Genomic DNA, 23,089 nt, shown 5'->3' with positions numbered 1-23,089 from the left:
CTTGGGATTCTCAATCTCTCCCTTTCTCTCTGCCCCTCCCCCCCACTCACGCTGTCTCTGTCACTCTCAAAACAAACAAAAAAAAATTAAAAACCAGGTTTCTTCTGTGAAGTTCAGAAAAGATGGCCCATGAAGTGTTTAACTACAAGGAAAAGGGAGCACCATTTCTCTAAATAGTAATTATTTAGAAGTTTCACCTCTGAGGTTAAAGCACATTCAAGTTTTAAACGTGAGGTTCTTCGATAAGAGATGGCAAATGCCAAGTTTAACCCCACCCCTTTCCCTCCACAGATGCTTGCCAAGCACACACTCCTCAAACACTCCTAGATGCTTGTTACTTCACCACCTTAGTTAGATCTATTTCTCCTCTCTCCACAGGTAGAATGGACATACTACTGACCATCTTTAAGGCATTTTCAAAGGAATATAGAAAGCATGAAAGAACTAATCAAGTACTGTTAAATCCCTGACAGACACTATTATACAGTACTTAGTTATCCCCATTTCCAATTTTCAGTAATACTAAACTCAGAATCCTGAACTGCTTCTCTCATGCTCTCAGGGCACTATATGTTCAAGAAAACCAAAAGGGAGGCTATTAAGAGCTCCAAAAAATATAATCAGAAAGCTAATCTTCCGGAGAATAGGTCACATAATTCAGTGTTTCTTACATATGCCTGATCGCAAGAAAGCCCAGACTGTTGGTCAGAAAATAGATCTTACCTCCTGAAATTCTGATTCAGGCTTAGGAGCCTGAATTTTTAACAAGCAACAGATGATTTTCCTGATCAGACATATTTGGGAAACATAATATAACACATCACCAAATCCACAGGAAGGTTTTCTAGTTTTAAAAGAACATACAAACGACATTCAATTATACTTACTCCCAACTGAGATGAGGTTGTGGCCCCTGAAAGCTTCTCACTGCCAAATGCCATAGGGCCTGTTGCGAAGGCATTGCTTGATCTTGGAGCAGAGGTCTTTGAGCCAGACCCAGAGTGAATTTCACACAGGCAGAGAAGAATCAGACCCTTTTGTCTGAGAAACAGATTTGCAATTATATTTTATGAGGTACTCCTGCATTTATTTAGGAGGAAATCACTCAAGCTGTGCTTAAACTAGTGACACAATGAAGTTTTACTATGATCCTTTATTGAAAATATTGAGAGTAATTCTCCTGAGACACTCCCTAAATTTGAGATGTTAAAAGTTTGCGGGTGTTTTAAGTACCTATCTGAGAAGCAGATCAACGAGCCAATAGGCAAGGAGTGATTAATGAGAATTTACTACTTGTAAGAAGTGGTAAGTCAGTATTCAAATTTGTCACACAGAAATTTGTTAAAATGTAGACTGATTCAGCAGATCTAGAGTGGGGCCTGAGATTCTACATTTCTAGCTCGCTGCCAGGTCCACAGACCCCGCTAGAAAATTTCTACGGGAAGGATCACCCAAACTTAAATGTGCCTAAGGATGACAGGGACAACACGATTACTTAAAATGAAGATCCTTGGTCTTCATTCCTGGATATTCTGATTAAGAAAGAACGAGACCTTGGAGGCTGCAATCTTAGCAAGGGCTTTAGAGTATACTGCTATAGGCAGTGCATAGAACCCACACTGAGAAATACTACTAGAAAAGTCACAAAGATTAGAAGACAGTATGAGATACTTGTTAAGAACAGTACTCATAATTTTCCCTAAAAGTTGTAAGACACTGACATTTTGGAGAGGAAGAGATTTTAAAGTTTTAATTAACGAACAATAACTATGAAGTATGAAAAGGACAATTTCTATATAAAAAGCTAAGTATCCCTCATATGATACAAACAAATGCCAGGAGCCAACGTCATGCAGTCTGATATAACAAATGATGGTTTGATGCTAAAAGCTATTTGTCCTGGTGTATGTCCCACAGTAAATACTATAAACATCCTGTTGACTGGCAGAAATAGGAGGTACAAAAACCATTTGGCATCTTTACCCAGCATCATCACAGAAGTCAAAGATGACAGAATTACAGGAACTATACAGAAGGAAATGAAAAAACCGTATCATTTCTATGCACTAACGGAAAACAGAAAATTCTTGTGAGTAGAGGTGGGGAGAGCTAATAAATTTAGATGCCAACAGTCCTGTTCATCTAGTATCTGGACAAAATGCCAGTGATGAATATGTACTCTAACCTAGCAACTCCCTATCTCTTCTCTGCATGATAGCTAGTATTTTGTTTACTATGGTTTGGATGCCTGTCAATGGTAATGCCCAGTTACAATCATGTCCGCACATCAAACATGAATTAGTCATTCTGTCCTGCTTTCCCGTTGGCTGGACTTGATGGACCTTAGTTTCTTGGCCACCTCTGAATAGAGGTAACAGACCTCTGTGGAACACTCATACTTTTCATAGCTAAGCACTGACGACTGTACAATACATTCTAATCATCACCTTCCTCTTAAGTTCAACCTACAGTGAGTTAGCAGAAATGTAACCTTGTTGAGGCAACTCACAAAAGGGGAAGGTAGAGCACTACAACGTACACCTAAAATTAATGTAACACTTTGGGGCACCTGGGTGGCTCAGTCGGTTGTGTCTGACCTCGGCTCAGATCTCACGGTTTTTGAGTTCAAGCCCCACATCAGGCTCTGTGCTGACAACTCAGAGCCTGAAGCCTGCTTCAGATTCTGTGTCTCCTCTCTCTACCCCTCCCATGCTCATGCTCTGCTCTCTCAATAATGAATAAACGTTAAAATAAATAAAGTAAATAAATAAAAGTAATGTAACACTGTATGTTAACTATACTGAAATTAAAATTAAAAAGAGTAAGGTAGAGTGATATGAAGGAAAAAGCACTGAGAAGGAATTATAAGTTCTATATGCTAGTACTAATAACCTTTGACCACTGCTTCATTCCTGAAAGTTGCTGAGCAGAGATGTAACATCTGAGAAAGTTAGAAATACTATAACTAAAACAATGATGAAAAAGAAACACGGAACAACTCTATAGTGGTTCCAGATTAATGACCATTCCCAAATCAACACTGCACCCAGCAAAGCATTCTGCAGTCCCCAGAAGACAGGAGAGATTTGTAGTATTAACTAACAATTTGACTTTTAAAAACAAAAGGGTGTGGGGCACCTGGGTGGGTTAGCCGGTTAACTGTACAACTCTTGGTTTAGGTTCAGGTCATGATCTCAGGTTTCACGAGTTTGAGCCCCGCATCAGTCTCCTTGCGGATAGTGTAAAGCCTGCAGAGCTCTCTCTTTGCCCCTCCCCTATGCACGAGTTCTCTCTCAAAAGATGAACTTTTTGCTCCTCCTCTGGCTGCCCTCAGCACGTGTGCCCATTGGCTCTGTTATGGCAACCCACAGCCCCAGCGTCGTGATTAGTGATGATGAACCAGGTTATGACCTAGATTTATTTTGTATACCTCATCATTACGCTGAGGGTTTGGGAAGGGTGTTTATTTCTCATGGACTAGTTATGGACAGGACTGAGCATCTTGCCCAAGACATGTTGAAGGAGATGGGTGGCCATCACATCGTAGCCCTCTGTGTGCTCAAGGGGGGGCTGTAAATTCTTTGCTGACCTGCTGGATTATATCAAAGCACGGAACAGAAATAATGATGGATCCATTCCTATGACTGTAGATTTCATCAGACTGAAGAGCTACTATAATGACCGGTCAACAGGGGACATAAAAGTAATTGGTGGAGATGATCTCTCAACGTTAACTGGAAAGAATGTCTTGATTGTTGAGGATATAATTGATACTGGCAAAACAATGCAAACCTTCCTTGCTCTCCATGGTCAAGCAGCATAATCCAAAGATGGTCAAGGTTGCAAGCTTGCTGGTGAAGAGGACACCTCGAAAAGTGTTGGCTATAAACCAGACATTGTTGGATTTGAAATCCCAGACAAGTTTGTCGTAGGATATGCCCTTGACTACAATGAATACTTCAGGGACTTGAATCACATTTGTATCATTAGTGAAACTGGAAAAGCAAAATACAAAGCCCAAGATGAGATTTCAAGTTGAGTTTGGAAGCACCTGGAGTCCCCTTGGAATCACCAGTCCCATGTTCTAGTTCTGTGGCCAGCTGCCCAGTAGAGCTTTTTGCATGTATCTCCTAAGGATTTTACCTGTTTTGTATTTTAGAAATGTCATTTGCTGCATTCTGAAGCCTTTATTTGCACTATGAGCATATAGACTGTCAGTTCCCTTTGAGTGGACTGTTTGACTTGTGAATGAAAAATCTCGGGGCGCCTGGGTGGCGCAGTCGGTTAAGCGTCCGACTTCAGCCAGGTCACGATCTCGCGGTCCGTGAGTTCGAGCCCCGCGTCGGGCTCTGGGCTGATGGCTCAGAGCCTGGAGCCTATTTCCGATTCTGTGTCTCCCTCTCTCTCTGCCCCTCCCCCGTTCATGCTCTGTCTCTCTCTGTCCCAAAAATAAATAAACGTTGAAAAAAAAAAAAAAAAGAAAAATCTCTTAAACCACACCACTATTGAATGAAAATAATGAAATTGTATCTGTAAGAAACATTTAAAGAGAAAATATATTAGTTTTTTAATTGGTATTTTAATTTTTATACATTCAGGAAAGAACAGAAGTGACTGAATATTGGTAATTATACTACTGTGTATTTAGAAGAGGAAGAAACAGTTTTCCTATCAGTGACAGCATCTAAGGTATCGTTGTGCTGGATAAGCCATACGTCCTGGAATTATTTTACTGTTTCAATAGTATCAACTGTATTTTCTCACTTGTTCAGATGATTTCTGGTGAATCTTTGTCAACAGTTCTTTTAAATACAAATCAGCAAATTCCAGAAAACTTTACCACATTTTGAATTGTTCAGTGTAAAACTCCTTACAATAAAGGCTGTCTCTTTAAAAAATAAATAAATAAATGAACTTTTAAAAATTAAAATAATAGGGGCACCTGGGTGGCTCAGTTGGTTAACTGACTCTTGATTTCAACTCAGGTCATGATTGAGCCCTGGGTCAGGCTCTATGCTGATGGCGCAGAGCTTGCTTGGGATTCATATTCATTCTCTCTCTCTCTCTCTCTCTCTCTCTCTCCCCGCCCCCCCTCAAAATAAAAATAAATATTAAACAATTTAAAAACAAGTGGGCTAAATATCTCCAGAAATAAAATTAGACCCCAAAAGCCACAGAAATCCCCAGTCTCTCACTTGTTCTTCATTCTCATCATATACATCCACCACCAACAGACTGTTTCTTGTTGGGACACTCTTGTAAAATGGCAGTTTTCCCTGAGAAAAGACACTAGCCTCATTCACACCTCTAGAGAGCCTGAAATAATGGGAACTATTTCCAAAGAGAAAACTGTTTGGGGGGAGGGGGAGATAATAATCTACATCTATCAGAATCTTAACTTAGTTCCTGCACAAGGCATTCTTGCTTTGCTTGACAGACAACCTTCACACAACCTATACCAAAAACACCCACTAAATAATGAAAGACATTTCCGTCTTGCCTAATCAATAAAACCCCAGGAGTACAGACCCTGTGTCAGTGGCAGAATACCTGATCTACATCATTTTATAAGTGAAGTTTATCAGATAGAAGGTTAGGAAAGTATGAAAAAGAAATCTCCTGAGGCTTAAGGCACTGGGACGGCAGGTGTAAATCTAAAGACTTCAGGAGCCCAAGCCAGTGAAACGTGTTGTGGCCTGCCTACTTCTGTTACAGAACAGGTTATGAAAAAAACCCGCTATGTTATAGGCACCCAGGGCCTGTTCAAGACCCCAACATTTCTTTTGGCATGCAAGTGATTATTCTACCTCCAGGGCTTTTAAAACACTCTACTTTTAAACAAATATTAAAATGCTGGCTAGTTACCATACTTATTGACGTTTTTCTACTCATTTTAATATATGCAGTAGGGTTTTTGCTAAAGAAATACACCTGCCTTTCATCAGGGAGTATCATAAAAGGCTAAGGAAAAATAACTTCACTCCAAAGTTTTTCTATTTTTAAATGAAATGTTTTCCCTCAGTTTAAGAAAACATTTTTACTGCTTTCAGGCAATGAGAAACCAAATCAAACCATAAGTGACAGACCAATTAATAGCTACACTTACCCATGTTGTTACAGAAGGCCATGCCAGCCAGCATTTATAACTCCTGTTATTTTTTCATAGTACTGCAGTTCTGGAAATATTATGCAGAATTTTATGCGATGACTTCTATAATCCAAGTACCACAAATCCCAAGGCAGGAACTGGGACTGAAGATCTCAGCTGGGTGGAAAGAAACTACCAAAAGCCACCATTCACTGGCCACCTGGGACTTCCCAGCCAACATCACAGGTATGGGCATGGGGTTCTGCTCATTCTCTAGCCCCTACCTGCAGTGGCCACCCACAGTGTCTGTCCTACCTTCCTCCTCAAAGTCTAGTTCTGGGTGTTAGGGAATAAAAGCAAACAGAGTTTGTAACCATCCAGAGTTGCCACCAGACTAAAATAAGGATACCTGGAAGAGAATATTAATCCCAAAGTTGTCCATCTATAAATTCATTTCATGCTGAACTGTTTAATTAATATTTCTTAGGAACTACCATACAAGGGATTGAATATTCTACCTCCAGGGCTTTTAAAGCAGTGTATTTTTAAACAAATATTAAAGCACTGACTAATCCTCATACTTCCTGATTGTAAAGTGACTAGACAGAACAATCTAAATTTTGTAATTTTAACCCATTCTCCTACCCGTTGTTTTAAGAGGAAAGTTATTTGGGAGAAGGAAACCATGCCTTAATTTATTTTGATGTGGCAACCTGCTTTCCATCTGCGTCTCTTGTAATACCTCCATTTGTTTAAAAGCAAGATAAACTGTTCTTTAACAAGGTTTGGAGCCCTGCTTCTAAACAGGACATCCTAGTTGACTTAGAGTGTAACTAAATGTAAATTGTAATTTTTCATGATTTTCTGTTGAAACCAAATTCTGCCCATAAAACCGTATACTCTGGTCCTGAAGGAGTTCTTTCTAAAACAATGGAAAAGTACTAAAGAGACTATCAGAGAAGCATAAACTCCCTAGAATCTGGCCTCCTCGTCACATCTGAATAATTCTGCTCCTCCCTGAGGCCCAGTTTCTCCCTATGTGGGGTGGAGGCGACAATGCTCGCTTCTGTCTCCTGAGAGGAAGTGGTGTGTGAAGAGGACAGACTTGATGGCCTACTAAGAGCCACAGGGAGAAAGGGGACATTATTCAAGTTGCTTCAAGATATCAGAACATATTCTTAGCCCCACAGGAAGGACAAAGTCAGAAAATATCACGTTAGAGGTTTCCTATTTTAACTAAAAACTCAAGTTTAAAAATGCTACAAAGTTTGTCTTTCGCATTTTCCTTTCTCTTTATTTCTTTTCTTTGATTCTTGATCAGGCTCAAAAAATTTAAGGAATAGATGCCAGAATGGTAAACTATTCAAAAGCCTGATAATGTGGAATTAGCACTGCTCTAGAAACCATTTTTCCCTGGCAAAAGTCACTTGTCATTCTTCTCCAGCATTACTAGCTGAATGAATATAAATACAATGTGCCATATCCCCAATTTCTGAGGAGATTTTTTAAAAATGTTTGTGTGTGTGTGTACGTGCGTGTGTGTGCAAGAGAGAGACAGAAACACGCATGCACAAGTGGAGGAGGGGCAGAGAGAGAGGGAGACAGAGGGTCCAAAGCAGGCGCCCCCTCTGTCAGTGGAGAGCCGGATGCAAAGCTCCACCAATGAGAATGAAACTCACCAATGCTTAACTAAGCCACCAGGTGCCCCCCCACAGCCCCCAGTTTCTAAGCCTAACTTCAACTCCAGAGAACACACAGGAGGGATATAGACAAGATAAACAATGGATAGAAAACCTATTCTTATGAGTATGGTCTCACAAAATTTTGATTAGACATGGAGAAGAAATGAAGAGTATATAGAGTTGTATACAATAGTTGCCAAACATTACAAGCATTTTATTACATGCATTTAATCTGAACTTCAACCAGATAAACTAGGTCTTCTCTCTGTCCCAGTTTTTAAATTTTTTTTTTTTCAACGTTTATTTATTTTTGGGACAGAGAGAGACAGAGCATGAACGGGGGAGGGGCAGAGAGGGAGACACAGAATCGGAAACAGGCTCCAGGCTCTGAGCCATCAGCCCAGAGCCTGACGCGGGGCTCGAACTCACAGACTGAGAGATCGTGACCTGGCTGAAGTCGGACGCTTAACCGACTGCGCCACCCAGGCGCCCCATGTCCCAGTTTTATACATGAGGAAACTGAGGCTCAGAAAGCTTAAGTAACTTGTAACAAACTATAAAGTGACAGAGCCAAGACTCGAACCTTAAACTTTCAAAATCTGACTCCTGAAGTCAAGAATTACACCTATTTCTACCCACTCTTCTCTATACTTTTCCAAATTCTTACCAATTTCTACCAGCCACCCCCTCTTCTTCAGCACTGCTGCTTCCATTTCAAATTCTATACTTGACAAGGTGCCTTGATGCCTGGACTTGAACTTGAGAGGCAACGTAGTAAAGAGGTGGAAGGAATAGAAAGGGAGCTGATTTTAAGACTAGTTCTGAAAAGAGTAAGAGAGTTGATCCTCATGGCAATGGTAGGAAGAGCACAGGGGCCAAACCCTGGAAAGACGTCACTTTGCAACCATCTTGTGGTGTTCCACCAAGAACGTTAGGCTGTACGTTATGCCGTGCAAAGCAGGACCTTCATACATGCTTAATACTACGGCATTAACACAGTATGCGAAAAACAGGTACAGGTTAACTAACTTCTGTTTCACTGACCTACACCACATTAGTTAAGTCCTAGCGTTCTAATTAACAGAAAAGAATTACGCGAAGGTCATCTATAGCCAGAAGATAGATCCTTTTTTTAAAATGTTTCATTCTGAATTCAGCAGTGGACACTGTCATCGTAAACCATTTCAGTTGTTTCCTTATCTTGGCAGAACCGACTTACTTCTAACAGCATGTGTATGTGTTCTCACACAAAATCTAGGAACACCAGAAGACTATGGCTTTTGGGCAAAAGGACAAAATGAACTAAGAGGCTTTTGAAATCTCCTGTTTATATCAGGGAGCGGTCTATAATTCATCATCTGGCAAAAAAATGTAATCACAAATGAAGTATGTGACACTTATATTAACAGCAATGTTTAAAATTTCCCTCAAATAAATGCTATATAACATTCTTTTTTAAATGAAATAGACCTATATTGCAGATACAGAGTTGTCCACGATACACTGCTAAGTTAAAAACACCATTCAGGGGGCGCCTGGGTGGCGCAGTCGGTTAAGCGTCCGACTTCAGCCAGGTCACGATCTCACGGTCCGTGAGTTCGAGCCCCCGTCAGGCTCTGGGCTGATGGCTCAGAGCCTGGAGCCTGTTTCCGATTCTGTGTCTCCCTCTCTCTCTGCCCCTCCCCCGTTCATGCTCTGTCTCCCTCTGTCCCAAAAATAAATAAACGTTGAAAAAAAAAAATTTAAAAAAAAAAACCAAAAAACACCATTCAGGTAAAATTTTGTATACTGACACAATGAAGTTCTAAAAGTATCTCGATGAAAGTCAGATGCAGGACTTTTATTTTTTAACCTTTAGGGTTTTTTTTTGTTTTTTGTTTTTTTCCACCATGTATTTCTTAAGAATTAGGAAATCTCTCCATGTGTGACCAATTGGAAGGAAATTCTTCTGGGCTATCCAAGAGTTGCACTTTATGGATCCCAATGGTTGTAGAGTGGGTGAATCTTTTCTTATTTTGGTAAATATTGGTAACAATGACACAGTTAACTAAACACTGCATATAATATACACTTTAGTAAGAACTGCCTGTTTTCTCCAATATCTATTCTTCCTATTTCAGATTTTAGCTGGGCACACAATTTCTCCAACTCCCTTACTAGGATTATACTGCCAAGGTCTGACCAGTGATGTGATGTGCTGCCTGCAAGTTCTAAGTTGTGCCTACATAATGGGAGCATTTCCTCCCTCTTTGCTGTTGTCGAGACAATATGATGGTGGGAACTGGAGCAGCTATCTTAGACCATATGATGAAAGCTACCTGTTAACGATGGCAGAACAACAATATAGAGTCCCTGTTGAACACAGACTCACATACCTACCATGAACCGCTATTCTAGACTTTCAGGTGAGAGAAAAAGGTCTATTATGTTTAAGCCACATTTTGTTTTTTGTTGCTGCAGTCAATATCCTACTGCATGCATGTGTATATACATACCCCAGGAAGTTATTCTCAGGCTACAACTAAATATCATCCCTTTTTTAAACATAAGTTTATTAAGCTGAGGACTGAAAAATTAACCTAACTCTGCTAAATCTTTAAATAAAAAACAGAAAAAGCTGGGGAAACTGGGGAGCCTGGGTGGTTCAGTCAGTTGAGCATCTGACTTCGGCTCAGGTCATGATCTAGCAGTCCATGAGTTCAAGCCCTGAGTCGCATCGGGCTGTGCTGACAGCTCAGAGCCTGGCATGCTTCATTCACATTCTGTGTCTCCCTCTCTCTCTGACCCTCCCCTGCTTGCATGTTCTCTATCTCTCAAAAATAAACATAAGAAAAAAAAGAAAACACAAGAATCTAAAATATCTTATTTTTTTAGTTAACCTCCTTGGTTTCTGAGTAGCTAGTTTGAAACAAAAATGCCTCCCCCTTATCAATTGCTGGCCTTGTTTCTTACTTGTGAAAGGAGTAAAAGATTGAAAATATTGGGAGACTGCTAAAAATAAAATGTAGGAACTGACCTAATCTACCTCATGAATTAACCACAGTGAAAGTTAAACTAGAAGTTACTAAACACAATATAAAATCACCTTTAAAATTAATATACCACATTACTGTAATATGAAACAGTAACACATTAGTTTATATTTAAAAAAACAACAAGGTTTACTTCAAGCAGGTGGTCTTTGGCAATTGTGAACTATCCAAATTATGTTTAGTGTGTCATATTGGTATGTTTCAACTGATTTCACTGCCTCTTTAACAAAATCCTCACACAAATACATTTAAAGAGAAACTGAAGAGGCATGGGCAGCTCAGTCAGTTAAGCGGCCAACTTCGGCACAGGTCATGGTCTCACAGTTTGTGGGTTCAAGCCCCACATCAGGCTCTGTGCTCACAGCTTAGAGCCTGGATACTGCTTCAGATTCTATCTCCCTCTCTCTGCCTCTCCCTGGCTCATGATCTGTTTTCTGTCTCTCATAAGTAAATAAAAATGTTGGAAGGAAGGAAGGGAGGGAGGGAGGGAGGGAGGGAGGGAGGAAGGAAGGAAGGAAGGAAGGAAGGAAGGAAGGAAGGAAGGAAGGAAGAGGAGGGACTGGGTGGCTCAGTCAGTTAAGCGTCCAACTTCGGCTCAGGTCACGATCTCACAGTTCATGAGTTTTGAGCCCCACATCAGGCTCTGTGCAGACAGCTCAGAGCCTGGAGCCTGCTTTAGATTCTTTGTCTCCCTCTCTTTCTGCCCCTTCCCTGCTTGCTTGCGCGCTCTCTCTCAAAAATAAACATTAAAAAAAAATTAAAAAAAAAAAAACAAAATAAATCATAAATGTTAGGGAGAAAGAAAAACCTAAAAACCTCAATTATCTGCTTTCCTAGAGAAAATAATTCTTTTTAGGAACATATGGATTACTGATTTACAGGTAAAAACAGAATTTATAGTTCAGACAATAGGTCAACAAACTAATCTAGAAGAAGTTATTCTCTTGAAATATCTAAATACCTATGTCTTTACTTTTGTCAAGGTCTATTCCTTTCAGACATAAATATAACATTTCCCTTGAAATGTTAAATTTGTCCTTTTATAGAGTATACAGTTTCTGCTTCCAGTATCTGGTTATCTTGTTATTCTTTCAAACATTTCCACATTCTCTTTCTGGTCAAGCTTCAACCAGATAACACATGTATTAGGTAGACAAAGAAGATGACAATCTAAAGGTCAAATTATTTCCTACTATAAGAGCTTTAATAGATTCTCAAAAGGTTTTAATAGGATAAGATGTACCAGATTTTCAGGCCAATCATAACACAGCCATGAGTTCACACAAAATATCTAACCCCACAGACATAAACTCAGGAGGCTCCTCCCTTTGGACAAGAAAACTAAAATCTTAGCAGTGCTTAAGTTCCTTTAAACTTAAGGTTTTCTACACCACTAGATGTCCCAGAAATGATCCATCAGCAGCAAAGCAGATCAAAAGATTAAGATCCACAGGGTGGCTTTCTCTGTGTGCGTAATTTAATGTGAAACTAAGAGAGGCAAGTCAAGGCAAAAGCCACAAGTGACAACAACAACAACAAAACATTTCAGAAGTTATTTAAAATCTTTGAAGATGTACTTAAAGATCTTCTATGAGGAAGTAGGAAAGGCAAAGTGGAGTTAAGAGGAACAGAGAACTTTTATGTTCCACCTCATCCTCTTTCTTGTTCTTCTACAACTGGAAGATAAGAGTAGACTTGAAACCCAAATGCGATAGTAATATGTGAAAAATACATATGGTTACACGTGGCTTCCTACCTTGTCCACTTTAAACTACAAAGATTTAACGTCTATTTAACATTCTTATAAATAATGGCAAAGCAAAAGTCATAAAGTATAGGAAGACATCAGTTTTGCACCTAACATTTACATGGTGTTTACAAATGTGAATCCACAAACCCTAATCCACAATTCCAAAATCTAAAAGCTCTCAAAGTCTAATTCGAGTTGAAAAGAGAGAGGTTGTATGTGCAAACTCAATGGGTGGCAAAGCAGAATCTGAAGTGTTTACTTATGGTCTTAATTTATCCCACTCAGTGTAACTATTTGCTTTACTACAGACATAATGTGCTTAATTATTAAAGTGCTACCTTAACCTCACTGTGCTTATTATCTTTGGGTTACGTACTGTGTCATCTTTCAAAATCTCAAAGATTCTGAGGCACCTGGGTGGCTCAGTTGGTTAAACGTCCAACTTCAGCTCAGGTCATGATCTCACAGTTCATGAGTTCAAGCCTCACGTCAGGCTCTGTGCTGACAGCTCAGAGCCTGGAGCCTGCTTCCAATTCTGTGTCTCCCTTTTTCTCTGTTCCTCCCCTGCTCACTCTGTCTCTCTCTCAAAAATAAATAAACATTAAAAAAAAATTTTTTTTTAATTTGAAAGATTCTGAAGCACATCTGGTCCTGAGGATTTCAGGTAAGGAAGTGTAGACCTGTACGAATTCAATCACCCCTACCACAAACCTGTGAGATAGAAGCTATTTTTCAAATGAGGAAACAGAGGGTTAAAGAACCCACCCAAGTCAAAAAAGATGATTAAGTATTACAGCAACTCCACCAGTTCAAAGCCTGCATTCTTAACCATTACCTATGCAGACTTTTCCTTCTACATTACATAGATGAGATTTTTGGTTTTCCAGCCATAATTAACAAAATTAATGCAGAAATCCTTTTATTTTTTTCAATCTTTTAAAAAACCATCGTTAAGCTTCAGAAAAAAAGTAATATATTTTAAGGTAAAAAAACAACTTTGGACACACTATAATATTTTTAAAACCACCAACATCCTCCAGCACATTCCTCCAGATGCAGGTCGTGAGTCAACAGAACATTAAGTGTCACAACTGTCCTCCCTACTGAGGAGTTGCTACTAGCATTATGAACAAAGGTGTCCAAAGACAATACCATGGTTAAAAAAAAAAAAAAGGTTATAGTGTACAAAAAATTAATGATTAAGAGTCATCTCACCAGCAAGGTGGGCTAATCGCCAAATCGTTCTATAGCCTTTCCCAAAAGTCCGGGTTCAGTCACCCATATCACTCAAAATGCCATCCTCTCACCTTTCCCTCCTCCGGTTTCACGAATCTTAAATACAACCCTTGCAAGTATTTGGGTTCTCTGCGCCCCGCAACCTTCTCCCAACATGGCGCAGGCAGAGGCGAAGCTACCGGAAGTGGGGCTGCGCACCAGATCCAGATCGGGCTTCCACCTCTGCGGTTGGCTCCTCCCAGAAGGCAGTGTCGGTGGGAGGAAGACAAAAGCCGGCAAAGAGATGAAGACCTGAGACCCAGCCTCACTGTTAACAAGACAGGAAGTGTTCGAGGAAGACGCAGGGTTGAGGGGGGAGGATGTGGGAAATGCAATTAAAATGGACAAGGATGTGGGGTGCCTGGGTGGCTCAGTGTGTTAAGCTTCCCAACCTTGGTTTTGGCTCAGGTCATGATCTCACGATTGAGGAGATGGAGTTCCCAGTTAGGCTCTGCGTTGACAGAATGGGATTCTCTCTCCCCTCTTTCTCTGCCCCGCCCATTCTCTTTCTCAAAATAAACAAAGTTAAAAACAAAACAAAACAAAACAAAAAGCACCAGGCTTTGACTCGCCAAGAAGTTTACAGAAACAAGATAAAGCGCCACCAAATTGGCATTCTGCAGCTGCCAGTCAGAGGAGAGGGGGTGAGGGAGGAAAACCTTCCAGTGACATGGTAGTGTTACAAAATGAAGGGCAAAGGTGAAAAGCCACTAAAGATCTGGCGAGGCAGAGAATAAGAAAAATGTAGTGTAAAGAATCTAAAATGTTTTGTATATTTTGGCTTATTTATGCCTATATCACCAGCGGGAACATTTGGCATATTAAAGGACCAAGAAAGTATCCTCTAAAATTGTTAGTTACCCTGCATGTTCTTTGGTCAGAACTTACCAGCAATCTTCTATACAAGTTTACTTGATTCTCTAATGATCTGTAGTCAGCATGAGGCAGATTATAAAGTTCTTTCTGATACAATATTAAGACGATACAGAAAATAAAAAAATAACACTGATGACAGATCTATCAAACATAAAATACTGGATTTTTTTTTTCTCTTTTTGAAGGGTTCATCTCTCGGATTTAACAGCAAGGAAACACTTTGCTACTAAAGACTTTGAAACAAAGAAAGGATGGAAATTAGGCATTATGATGGAAGAAGTGAAATACTAGAGAGCTGAGTAGATCCACCACCTTATCCATCTTCCTGGACTGTACAGTATCTGGAACATTTCCATAAATGGGCAAGAAACACCCTGGTGCATCGACTATATAGGTATACCTGTTGTTTGTAAACTTGTAGGACATGAATGCATTCCCCACAATCCGTTCTACTGAACATTATTTTTTTTTGTATCAGCATAATAGTTGTGCCAAGTTTGAGATGTGCAACTTTAGCTACCATAATGTTGCACTGCTTTCTTCTACATGGGTTAAGAAGTCCCATACTGGCTGTAATGAACAAACATCAAGAAACAAACCTATTAAAAGTAAAAGAAAACAGGGACGTCTGGTGGCTCAGTCGGCTGAGTGGCCAGAGTCTTGATTTCCGCTCAGGTCATGATCTTACATTTCGTGGGTTCAAGTCCCATGTTGGGCTCCGCGCTGTTAACAGTGCAGAGGTACTTGGGATTCTCTCTCTCCCTTTCTCTGCCCTTCCCCTGCTCATGCTCGCCTTCTCTCTCAAAATAAATAAATAAAACTTAGAAAAATGTTTTTTAAGTGAAAGCAAACAAATGTAAAACTCTAGCTTTTTTTTTTTTTTTTTTAGGGGCACCTGGGTGGCTCAGTCAGTTGAGCGTCCAACTTTGGCTCAGGTCATGATCTCGTGATCATGAGTTCGAGCCCCACATTGGGCTCTGTGCTGACAGCTCAGAGCCTGGAGCCTGCTTCAAATTCTCCCTCTCTCTCTGCCCCTCCCCCTGCTCATGCTCTCTCTCAAAAATAAACATTAAAAAAAAAACACTCTAGCTTTTTAGACAGCACACAAATCTCATACTTGTACACCCCGGGACACTAAAAACTTTGATGGTTATGGTTAGTGTTAAACACTGGCAATTACTATATAATAATAATAAAACCATAAAACAAGTGTTGCTGAAGATGTAGAGAAACTGAACCCCTTCTGCACTGTTGTAGGAATGTAAAATGGTGCCCCCTCTATGGAAAACAGTACAGCAATTCTTCAAAAAATTGAACATAGAATTACCCCATGATCCAGAAATCTCACTTCTGGGTATACATCCAAAAGAACTGAAAGCAGGATCTCAAAGAGATGTTTCATGTTTACAGCAGCATAATTCACAATAGCCAGGGATGGAAGCGACCCAAAAATGCCCATCAACAAATGAATGGACAAAGAAAATGCGGTATATACATACAATGAAGTATTATTCAGCCTTAAAAAGGAAGGGAATTCTAACATATGCTACAACATGGATGAACCTGAGGACAGTATGTTAAGTTAGATAAAGCCAGTCACAAAAAGACCTACTGTATGACCCCACTTATGTACGATATCTAAAGTAGACAAATTGATAGAAACAGAAAGTAGAGTGGTGGTTGCCGGGGGGGGGGGGGGGATGGGGAAATGGCGAGTTGTTTAATAGGTAGTTTCGGTTTTGCAAGAAAAAGTTCTGGAGATGTTGTACAACATGAATACTCTGACTCTAACTGAACTGTACATTTAGAAAATTGTTAAGACGGCAAATTGTATCTTTTTTAAACCACAATTAAAAATTTTAAGTTATTTTTTAAAAAAAGAATCTGGCAATTAGCAAGACAGAAGTGAATGGGAGATTAACTGTAAGGAAGAACTTTTTACTCCTTTTAGAAAAACAGATCTTCAGTGGCGCCTGAGAGACTCGGTAGGCTGATTGCCCAAATTTGGCTTAGGTCATGATCTTGTGTCATGGGTTCGAGCCCCGCATTGGGCTCTGTGCTGAGAGCTCAGAGCCTGGAGCCTGCTCAGGATTCTGTGTGTGTGTGTGTGTGTGTGTGTGTGTCTCTCTCTCTCACTCTCTGCCCCTCCCCCGCTCATGTTCCCGCTCTCTTGCTCTCTCAAAACATAAAAACTGTTAAAAGAAAAAAAAAATTAAAAACAGATCTTCAGAATGTCAAAAGATTTTCCCACCACATTCCTTTTTTTTTTTTTTTTTGGAGACAATCACTAGAAGGTCAACCTACTTAAGGCTCTCTTTGTAAATAAAATCAGTGCCTCCACATCATTATACTACCCTGAGAAAGGACTCTCAAAGGAAAAGATTTTGCTTTATGATCAAAATTACTTCATTTCTTGGAATTTGCCAATTCACGATTCCTCCAACTCGGCTTTAAGATCCAACAGGAAACATGGAAAAAAAGAACACATCCTTTCCTTTTGGCTTTGTGATTAAAGAGATTTGCTTTTAGATGATGCACACAAAATTTATCCTCCAAACATTATTTCCTTGAAGATGGTGACTGATTACAGTTCACGTTAGCTTCATCTAAAATAAGGAAGGCCAAAATAACCACAAGTACTATAGCATCAGACTATTTTTGATATTTCTAAGTAAATTCAGATATTTCTCCACAGGAAAAAAAAAATTTTTTTAATAAGACCACATCTTCCTATCTCTAGCTCTGGATATAACACAACTTACTCTAAATTGTAGCATATCCACGCTAATACCACCACTAATGCAAAGGGAAACAGAAACATTAAAAGATAAAACAATATAGTATCTGTACTTGAAATGCCTCTCCCTTTACCCCCCCACCCCACGTGTTAGGATAAAGAACTAAGTAATACCAGTTGCAGAGGTAAATGGGAATTCTCCCTTTCCTCTGTAAAAAAAAAAAAAAAGTGAAATCAAGTTATACTTTTGCTTCACCCCGTATTTACTCAACCCAAGTCACTTACTTAAAAGTTTCAGGTAAAATGGTGTTCACGTTTCAAAAATGGCATTTACCCGAAGGTCATTCACGTAAAATGGCAGCTCTTGTTTTTCTTAACCCTTGAAATAATGACTATCATCAACTTCTGATTCTATGGACTATCAGTCTACTCCACAACACAGGGAGGACAGAAGGGACAAATCTACTTATATTTTGCACCTAATGAAGGTTATAATAACCATCCTAAAACTTGGAAAGAAAAGTTGTAAGACAAGCAGTTGGCTTAGAGATTTTACAGACTAGGGCGCCTGGGTGGCTCAGTCAGTTAAGCATCCGACTTCGGCTCAGGTCATGATCTCACAGTTTGAGTTGAAGTTCCATGTCGGGCTCTGTGCTGACAGCTCCAAGCCTGGAGCCTGCTTTGGATTCTGTGTCTCCTTCTCTCTCTCTGCCCCTCCCCCCCCCTCAAAAATAAGCATTAAAAAATTAAAAAAGAAAATTTACAGACTATTTAAAGAACCCTGTTAATTAACTATTATTTTACCAAAAGCCATCGGGCTATTTATCAACAAGGGAAGAGGAAGATGAGAATGAAAAATATCCAAATTGTGCTCTAAGACAAACTTGAGCGGATAAGTCATTTCCTAAGCGAAAACAACGTAATTTCGTGTTTGTTTTAAAGAGCATTCAAAGTTTAATGCAAAATTCTTCTGAAGTAAACTTGTTTATCTAACTGGAGAAGATCAATTTTAATGTTTGACCTATAATCCTGGCAACTCTAGGTCAAACTGCTATACATATAACAAAGATTGTGAACATTCAAAGGTTCATTACTTATTCAATTATATTCAGGAAACATTTATTAAGTGCCCAAGAGCAAGGATCTCTGGTAGTATAAAATCCAATCCTATCAATTCAACACAATGAATCCATCGCTTTCTTTTTCAGAACAAAAACACAAGCAAACCATAACTGCATGAAAGGAATGCAAGGGCACTCTAGGCAAAGCTGTGGCAAACCACACATACACCAGCCTTGGAGAAGCAAGGAGACAGGTAACTTGCTTAACAACAACAACAACAAAAAAAACTAAAGTCTTAAGTAACAGTTATGTTTAAGAAACAGGATACTTGCCAACCTGTTCTGCAGCTCTTATCAAGCTGTGCTCACACAGAAAATCCTATCTGAAGACTGGCAGGGACAAACAAGCTGGAGACCCAGACATGAGCAATCAGGCCTGTTAAGAAACTGGAAACTACGGCATATATAAATGGTTGAAGAAAGTAAAGATGTGTAGCTTGAAGGGGAAAAAGGCTCAGAAAAATCTGACAGCACATTTAAAATATTTTTAGAGCTGCCCTGTATAAGGAGTAGGTTTATTATGTAGTTGGCCAACTGGGCAGAACTAGTACCAAGCATGGAAGTCACGAGAAGGTCTTAGGAGAGTAGAACCATTAGAACCGTCCATAGCAAAACAGGCTACCTTGGAGCACAGAAAAGCTCCTGGCACCAGCCAATGTGTGGAGGTACAGAAAAGTGAAAAGTCCTGACTTGAGAGACTGAAGTAATTACCTTTTCGAACCTCAACATTTGCTGGTGCCAGGACAATTGCTTTCTTTAAAAGAAAAATGGGGATAATTACTAGAACTAAATTCCAAATAAAAATTCAAGGAAATGTCAGAAAAATTGTTGTTCCCTCCCTGTATTTACCCATATTCCAAAAACATTTTTGTGCCTTGTATCAATATATTGTTGATTCAAATAAGCTTGCCAAAGGTTCTTTTTCTCTCAATGACTCATCTATGAAACCTCAAGATCATTCATGATGTAGTCTTCCCTAACTCATCATCACCCTACCCCCCACGTACATACAACCCTGTACATACATCCCCATTTGGCTGCTGTCTCCCCTAGCAACCAGTTATCTATGCAGATCACCGACACAGTACTCTTGCTTCATAAGGATTATTTTTTTAAATGTTTGTTTATTTTGAGAGAGAGAGAGAGAGAGAGTGCGAGCGAGGGAGAGGCAGAGAGGGAGACAGAGAATCCAAAGCAGGCTCCGCACTATTGGCACAGAGCGCGATGTGGGGCTCAAACCCACAAACCATGTGATCAAGACAGAGCTGAAATCAAGAACATCTAACCAACTGAACCACCCAGGCACCCCAAGGATTATTGATTATGAACGGGATTCTAAATTATAGCAAAGGCATAGAACTTATAAAATCATGTATCATAAAATACTAGTAGTACTGGATTATAAAGGTCTATGATATTTATCAAAGAGAATTAACCACATCAGAGAGCAACACACCTTAAAAGGCCTCCAGAGAGGATGTACTCTGAATTAGCACCTTCACAAGGAGTTAGCAACCACCTGGACCACATGGACATGTGTCTTTGGAAATTTGGCCCTTAGAAACATGTTTTAGGACATTTTTCATTTTGTATCATTCAGCCTTGCTTACACTATAAATTCCTTGAGGATGGAGAGGTCTTCCTTTCCCAGTCCCATGAGAGCTCTTAGTTGCTGGTTAAATGGAATTTCATAAACAGCTTGCCAATGCAAAAAAAAAAAAAAAAAAAAAAAAAAACCCTATACTTGGAAAACGAAATTGTGTTTGTGAGGAAGGAGTTATTTTTGCAAATATGGTAGAATCAAACACCAACTTCTTTTTCTGTTTTTAGTGGGCACAAAAGACCACTCATGGTTACCCCCACTCTCATAATAATCCTTGATACAACTAACTTCCTAAGGGTTGTAAAAATTAAAAGATCCCAGTTCTATTACTAGGCCTAATACCAATCACAGAATTTCAGAGTTACTTTAACTTGGAGACCGTCTAATGTAGCTCCCTGATTTTACTGCTTAGAAAGGTAAAGGGACTTACTGATTTAGGTCTCTAAAAAGGTAAAAAAAAAAAAAAAAATGCTTAAACTACAAACAAATAAGCTCGATCACCTCATAGAAGTCCCTGCATTGGTCCAGGACCACCTGAGATACCTGAATGCTCGTTTTATTCTTGAAGTCACTCATACTTGGAAGGTATCATTTAGAGAATATATAAATAGGACAAGAGTCATGTATATAATGACAAAAATCAGAACATGGGAGTTTAGGCCAACTCAATACTTAAAATGAGCCAATTATAAAAACAACTACCGGGGCACCTGGCTGGCTCAAGCCAGTAGAGCGTCTGACTCTTGATCTCAGGGTCATGAGCTCAAGCTCCATGTTGGGCATGGAGTAAAAACAACAACAAAACAAAAAACTACCATTTCATGAATTCCTGAGTACTAGATGGTTGATCTCATCCTATGCATATACTAGCTCATGTAATCATCCCCATGATTCTGCCACTGCAAATATAATTATCCCTGGTTTACAGATAAGACAAATGAGGCTCCTTTTACCCAAAGAAAAAGCCTCAAAACAGAGTGTGGGTTTAAACCCAGGCCTGTCTGACTTAAAGCCTGTGCAACACTATGTTGTGCTACCTTAAGTACTATCTTGTGGTTCCTCAAAACTGTTTGTTCCCTAGGATCACATCTCCAAATGTTTGGAAAGGCATACACAAGATGGAAGGTGGTATTGTTCAGTGCAACAGGCGAGGGTCTAGAAGCCTGGCCCACCAGAGTCCTGGTCCCATCATTCAGTGGTTCTGAATAACCAGGACACGCAGAATAGACAGGTTTTAAGAAAAGCTTAACAGGGGCACCTGGGTGGCTCAGTTGGTTAAGCGGCCGACTTCGGCTCGGGTCATGATCTCACAGTCCGTGAGTTCAAGCCCCGCGTTGGGCTCTGTGCTGACAGCTCAGAGCCTGGAGCCTGTTTCAGATTCTGTGTCTCCCTCTCTCTGACCCTCCCCTGTTCATGCTCTGTCTCTCCCTGTCTCAAAAATAAATAAAACGTTTAAAAAAAAAAAAAAAAGCTTAACAGGGCAAACTTTAAGAAATGAAATTATCAGTTATTCCTAAGTCATTGCCCTTAAAATTCATAGAACCTGATAAACTATTCCCAACTACATAGGACAACCCTAAAAAGAAAAACCTCACCCTCCCCCCCAAAAATATTTTAAAATCCAAACACAGAGAACTCTAGATTTTGCCTCCCTTGTAGGTGTTTATTTTGTTTCACAATTAAGTGGCCATTGGAAGAATAAGTTTTTTCAAAGTTCTGGAAAATCATCTTAAATTAGGCCCCGGAAAGAAATGGAATCTCTTTTAGTCATGACTCTTGTTTTCTTTAAAAGTTCATGTTTGGGTCAGCCAAGTTTTAAACGGTAAAATTATATTGCTGTGTTGTTAGTCAAGTTTGGGAGTGGGGCTGGGGTGAAGCCGCTAGCTATTTGGATCACTGTAGGGCAGCTTATCTGGTTTCTATACTGAAAGAAGGGTCTGTCTATTCTTAGGCAAAAGACATCATCATTTTAGAGGAGCAGAAGCTTGCACTGGATTTCTATCGAATGATCCACATGAGAAGACTCAAGAGAAGTCTAGCTCTCTAAATAAAAGCTGTTTTCGGAGTGTGTGTGATTTTTCTTGGGTCAATGGAATGTCTAAGCTAAAGGGTTTTTCTTTTGTTGTTTTCCTGTGTTGCAATTTAGCCAAATAGAAAACAATTGTGTAATGATTTTTTCCATTTATTTATTCCTTGCCTTATCCTAACAAGAATAAAGCGGTGAATAACAAATAATGAATTTAAACTATTGCTAAGTTACAAATGAGCCAGAAGCTGTACTTGCTTTTATTACAATAGCGATTACCCTGATTTTAAGCTAGTCATACAAACCTGCACACCACACTCTCACACACTATTAATGAAACCCATCCGACTTTAACATTACCATCTTCTTTAACTACCTTCATGGACATAGTTGTCGCAGTCACAGGAACTAAGGAAGTTCCTCAGACTTCACAGTCCCAGACTTCACAGTCTGGGCAGGAATTAAGTACGCCTTGATATCAACATTTCCAGTGGACATTGAAAGAAGTTGTGAGCACCGCTCTGGTCAGTACCAGATCGGAAGAGATCCAGGTAAGGCTCTCTTGCTTGAGTAAAACAAAACAAAACAAAACAAAACAAAACAAAACAAAACAAAACAAAACAAAACAAAACACACACACACAGCAAGGAGACGCAGGCTACTTTGCTGTTTTCCATCTAACCAAAGACTCTGAGCAGTTAACTCAGAGTCACTTCTAGTTGGAGTGTCAGTTTAAAGAACTATAGGATGTTCTGTCAAATTCCATTAACAAATCAGATTGGTACCCCCCTCCCCACCCCCCGACACATGTGCACACACACAAAAAAGTAGTCTTGGGAAGTTAAACCAAAAAATGTTTAAGCTCTCACTTGATACAATAGAACTGTATGATCAGTAAT

The 23,089-nt window shown here is 39.6% G+C and overlaps 1 protein-coding gene and 1 pseudogene across 10 annotated transcripts in view; one reads left to right on the top strand and one right to left on the bottom strand.

The window, feature by feature from the left end:
• Positions 1 to 23,089, bottom strand: part of RBPMS (RNA binding protein, mRNA processing factor) — a 178,382-nt gene that overhangs the window by 116,918 nt on the left and 38,375 nt on the right. The window contains exon 1 of one of the 10 annotated variants that reach the window (XM_086703362.1): positions 888 to 1,654. The exons of the other annotated variants lie outside the window; for them this stretch is intronic. Coding sequence (XP_086559488.1) covers positions 888 to 941 — 54 coding nt within the window. The 5' untranslated portion in view covers positions 942 to 1,654. Of the gene's footprint in view, positions 1 to 887; positions 1,655 to 23,089 lie in introns of those variants that run through there. 10 annotated transcript variants of the gene reach the window in all.
• LOC112869994 (hypoxanthine-guanine phosphoribosyltransferase pseudogene) lies at positions 3,294 to 4,164 on the top strand (annotated as a pseudogene).

This window comes from Puma concolor, chromosome B1 (genome assembly GCF_028749965.1).
Source record: "Puma concolor isolate L17-30 chromosome B1, mPumCon1.1.hap2, whole genome shotgun sequence".
In the NCBI taxonomy this organism is placed as follows: domain Eukaryota; kingdom Metazoa; phylum Chordata; class Mammalia; order Carnivora; family Felidae; genus Puma; species Puma concolor.
Note: the sequence above shows the minus strand (reverse complement) of the source record. Positions and strands in the feature narration are given on the sequence as shown.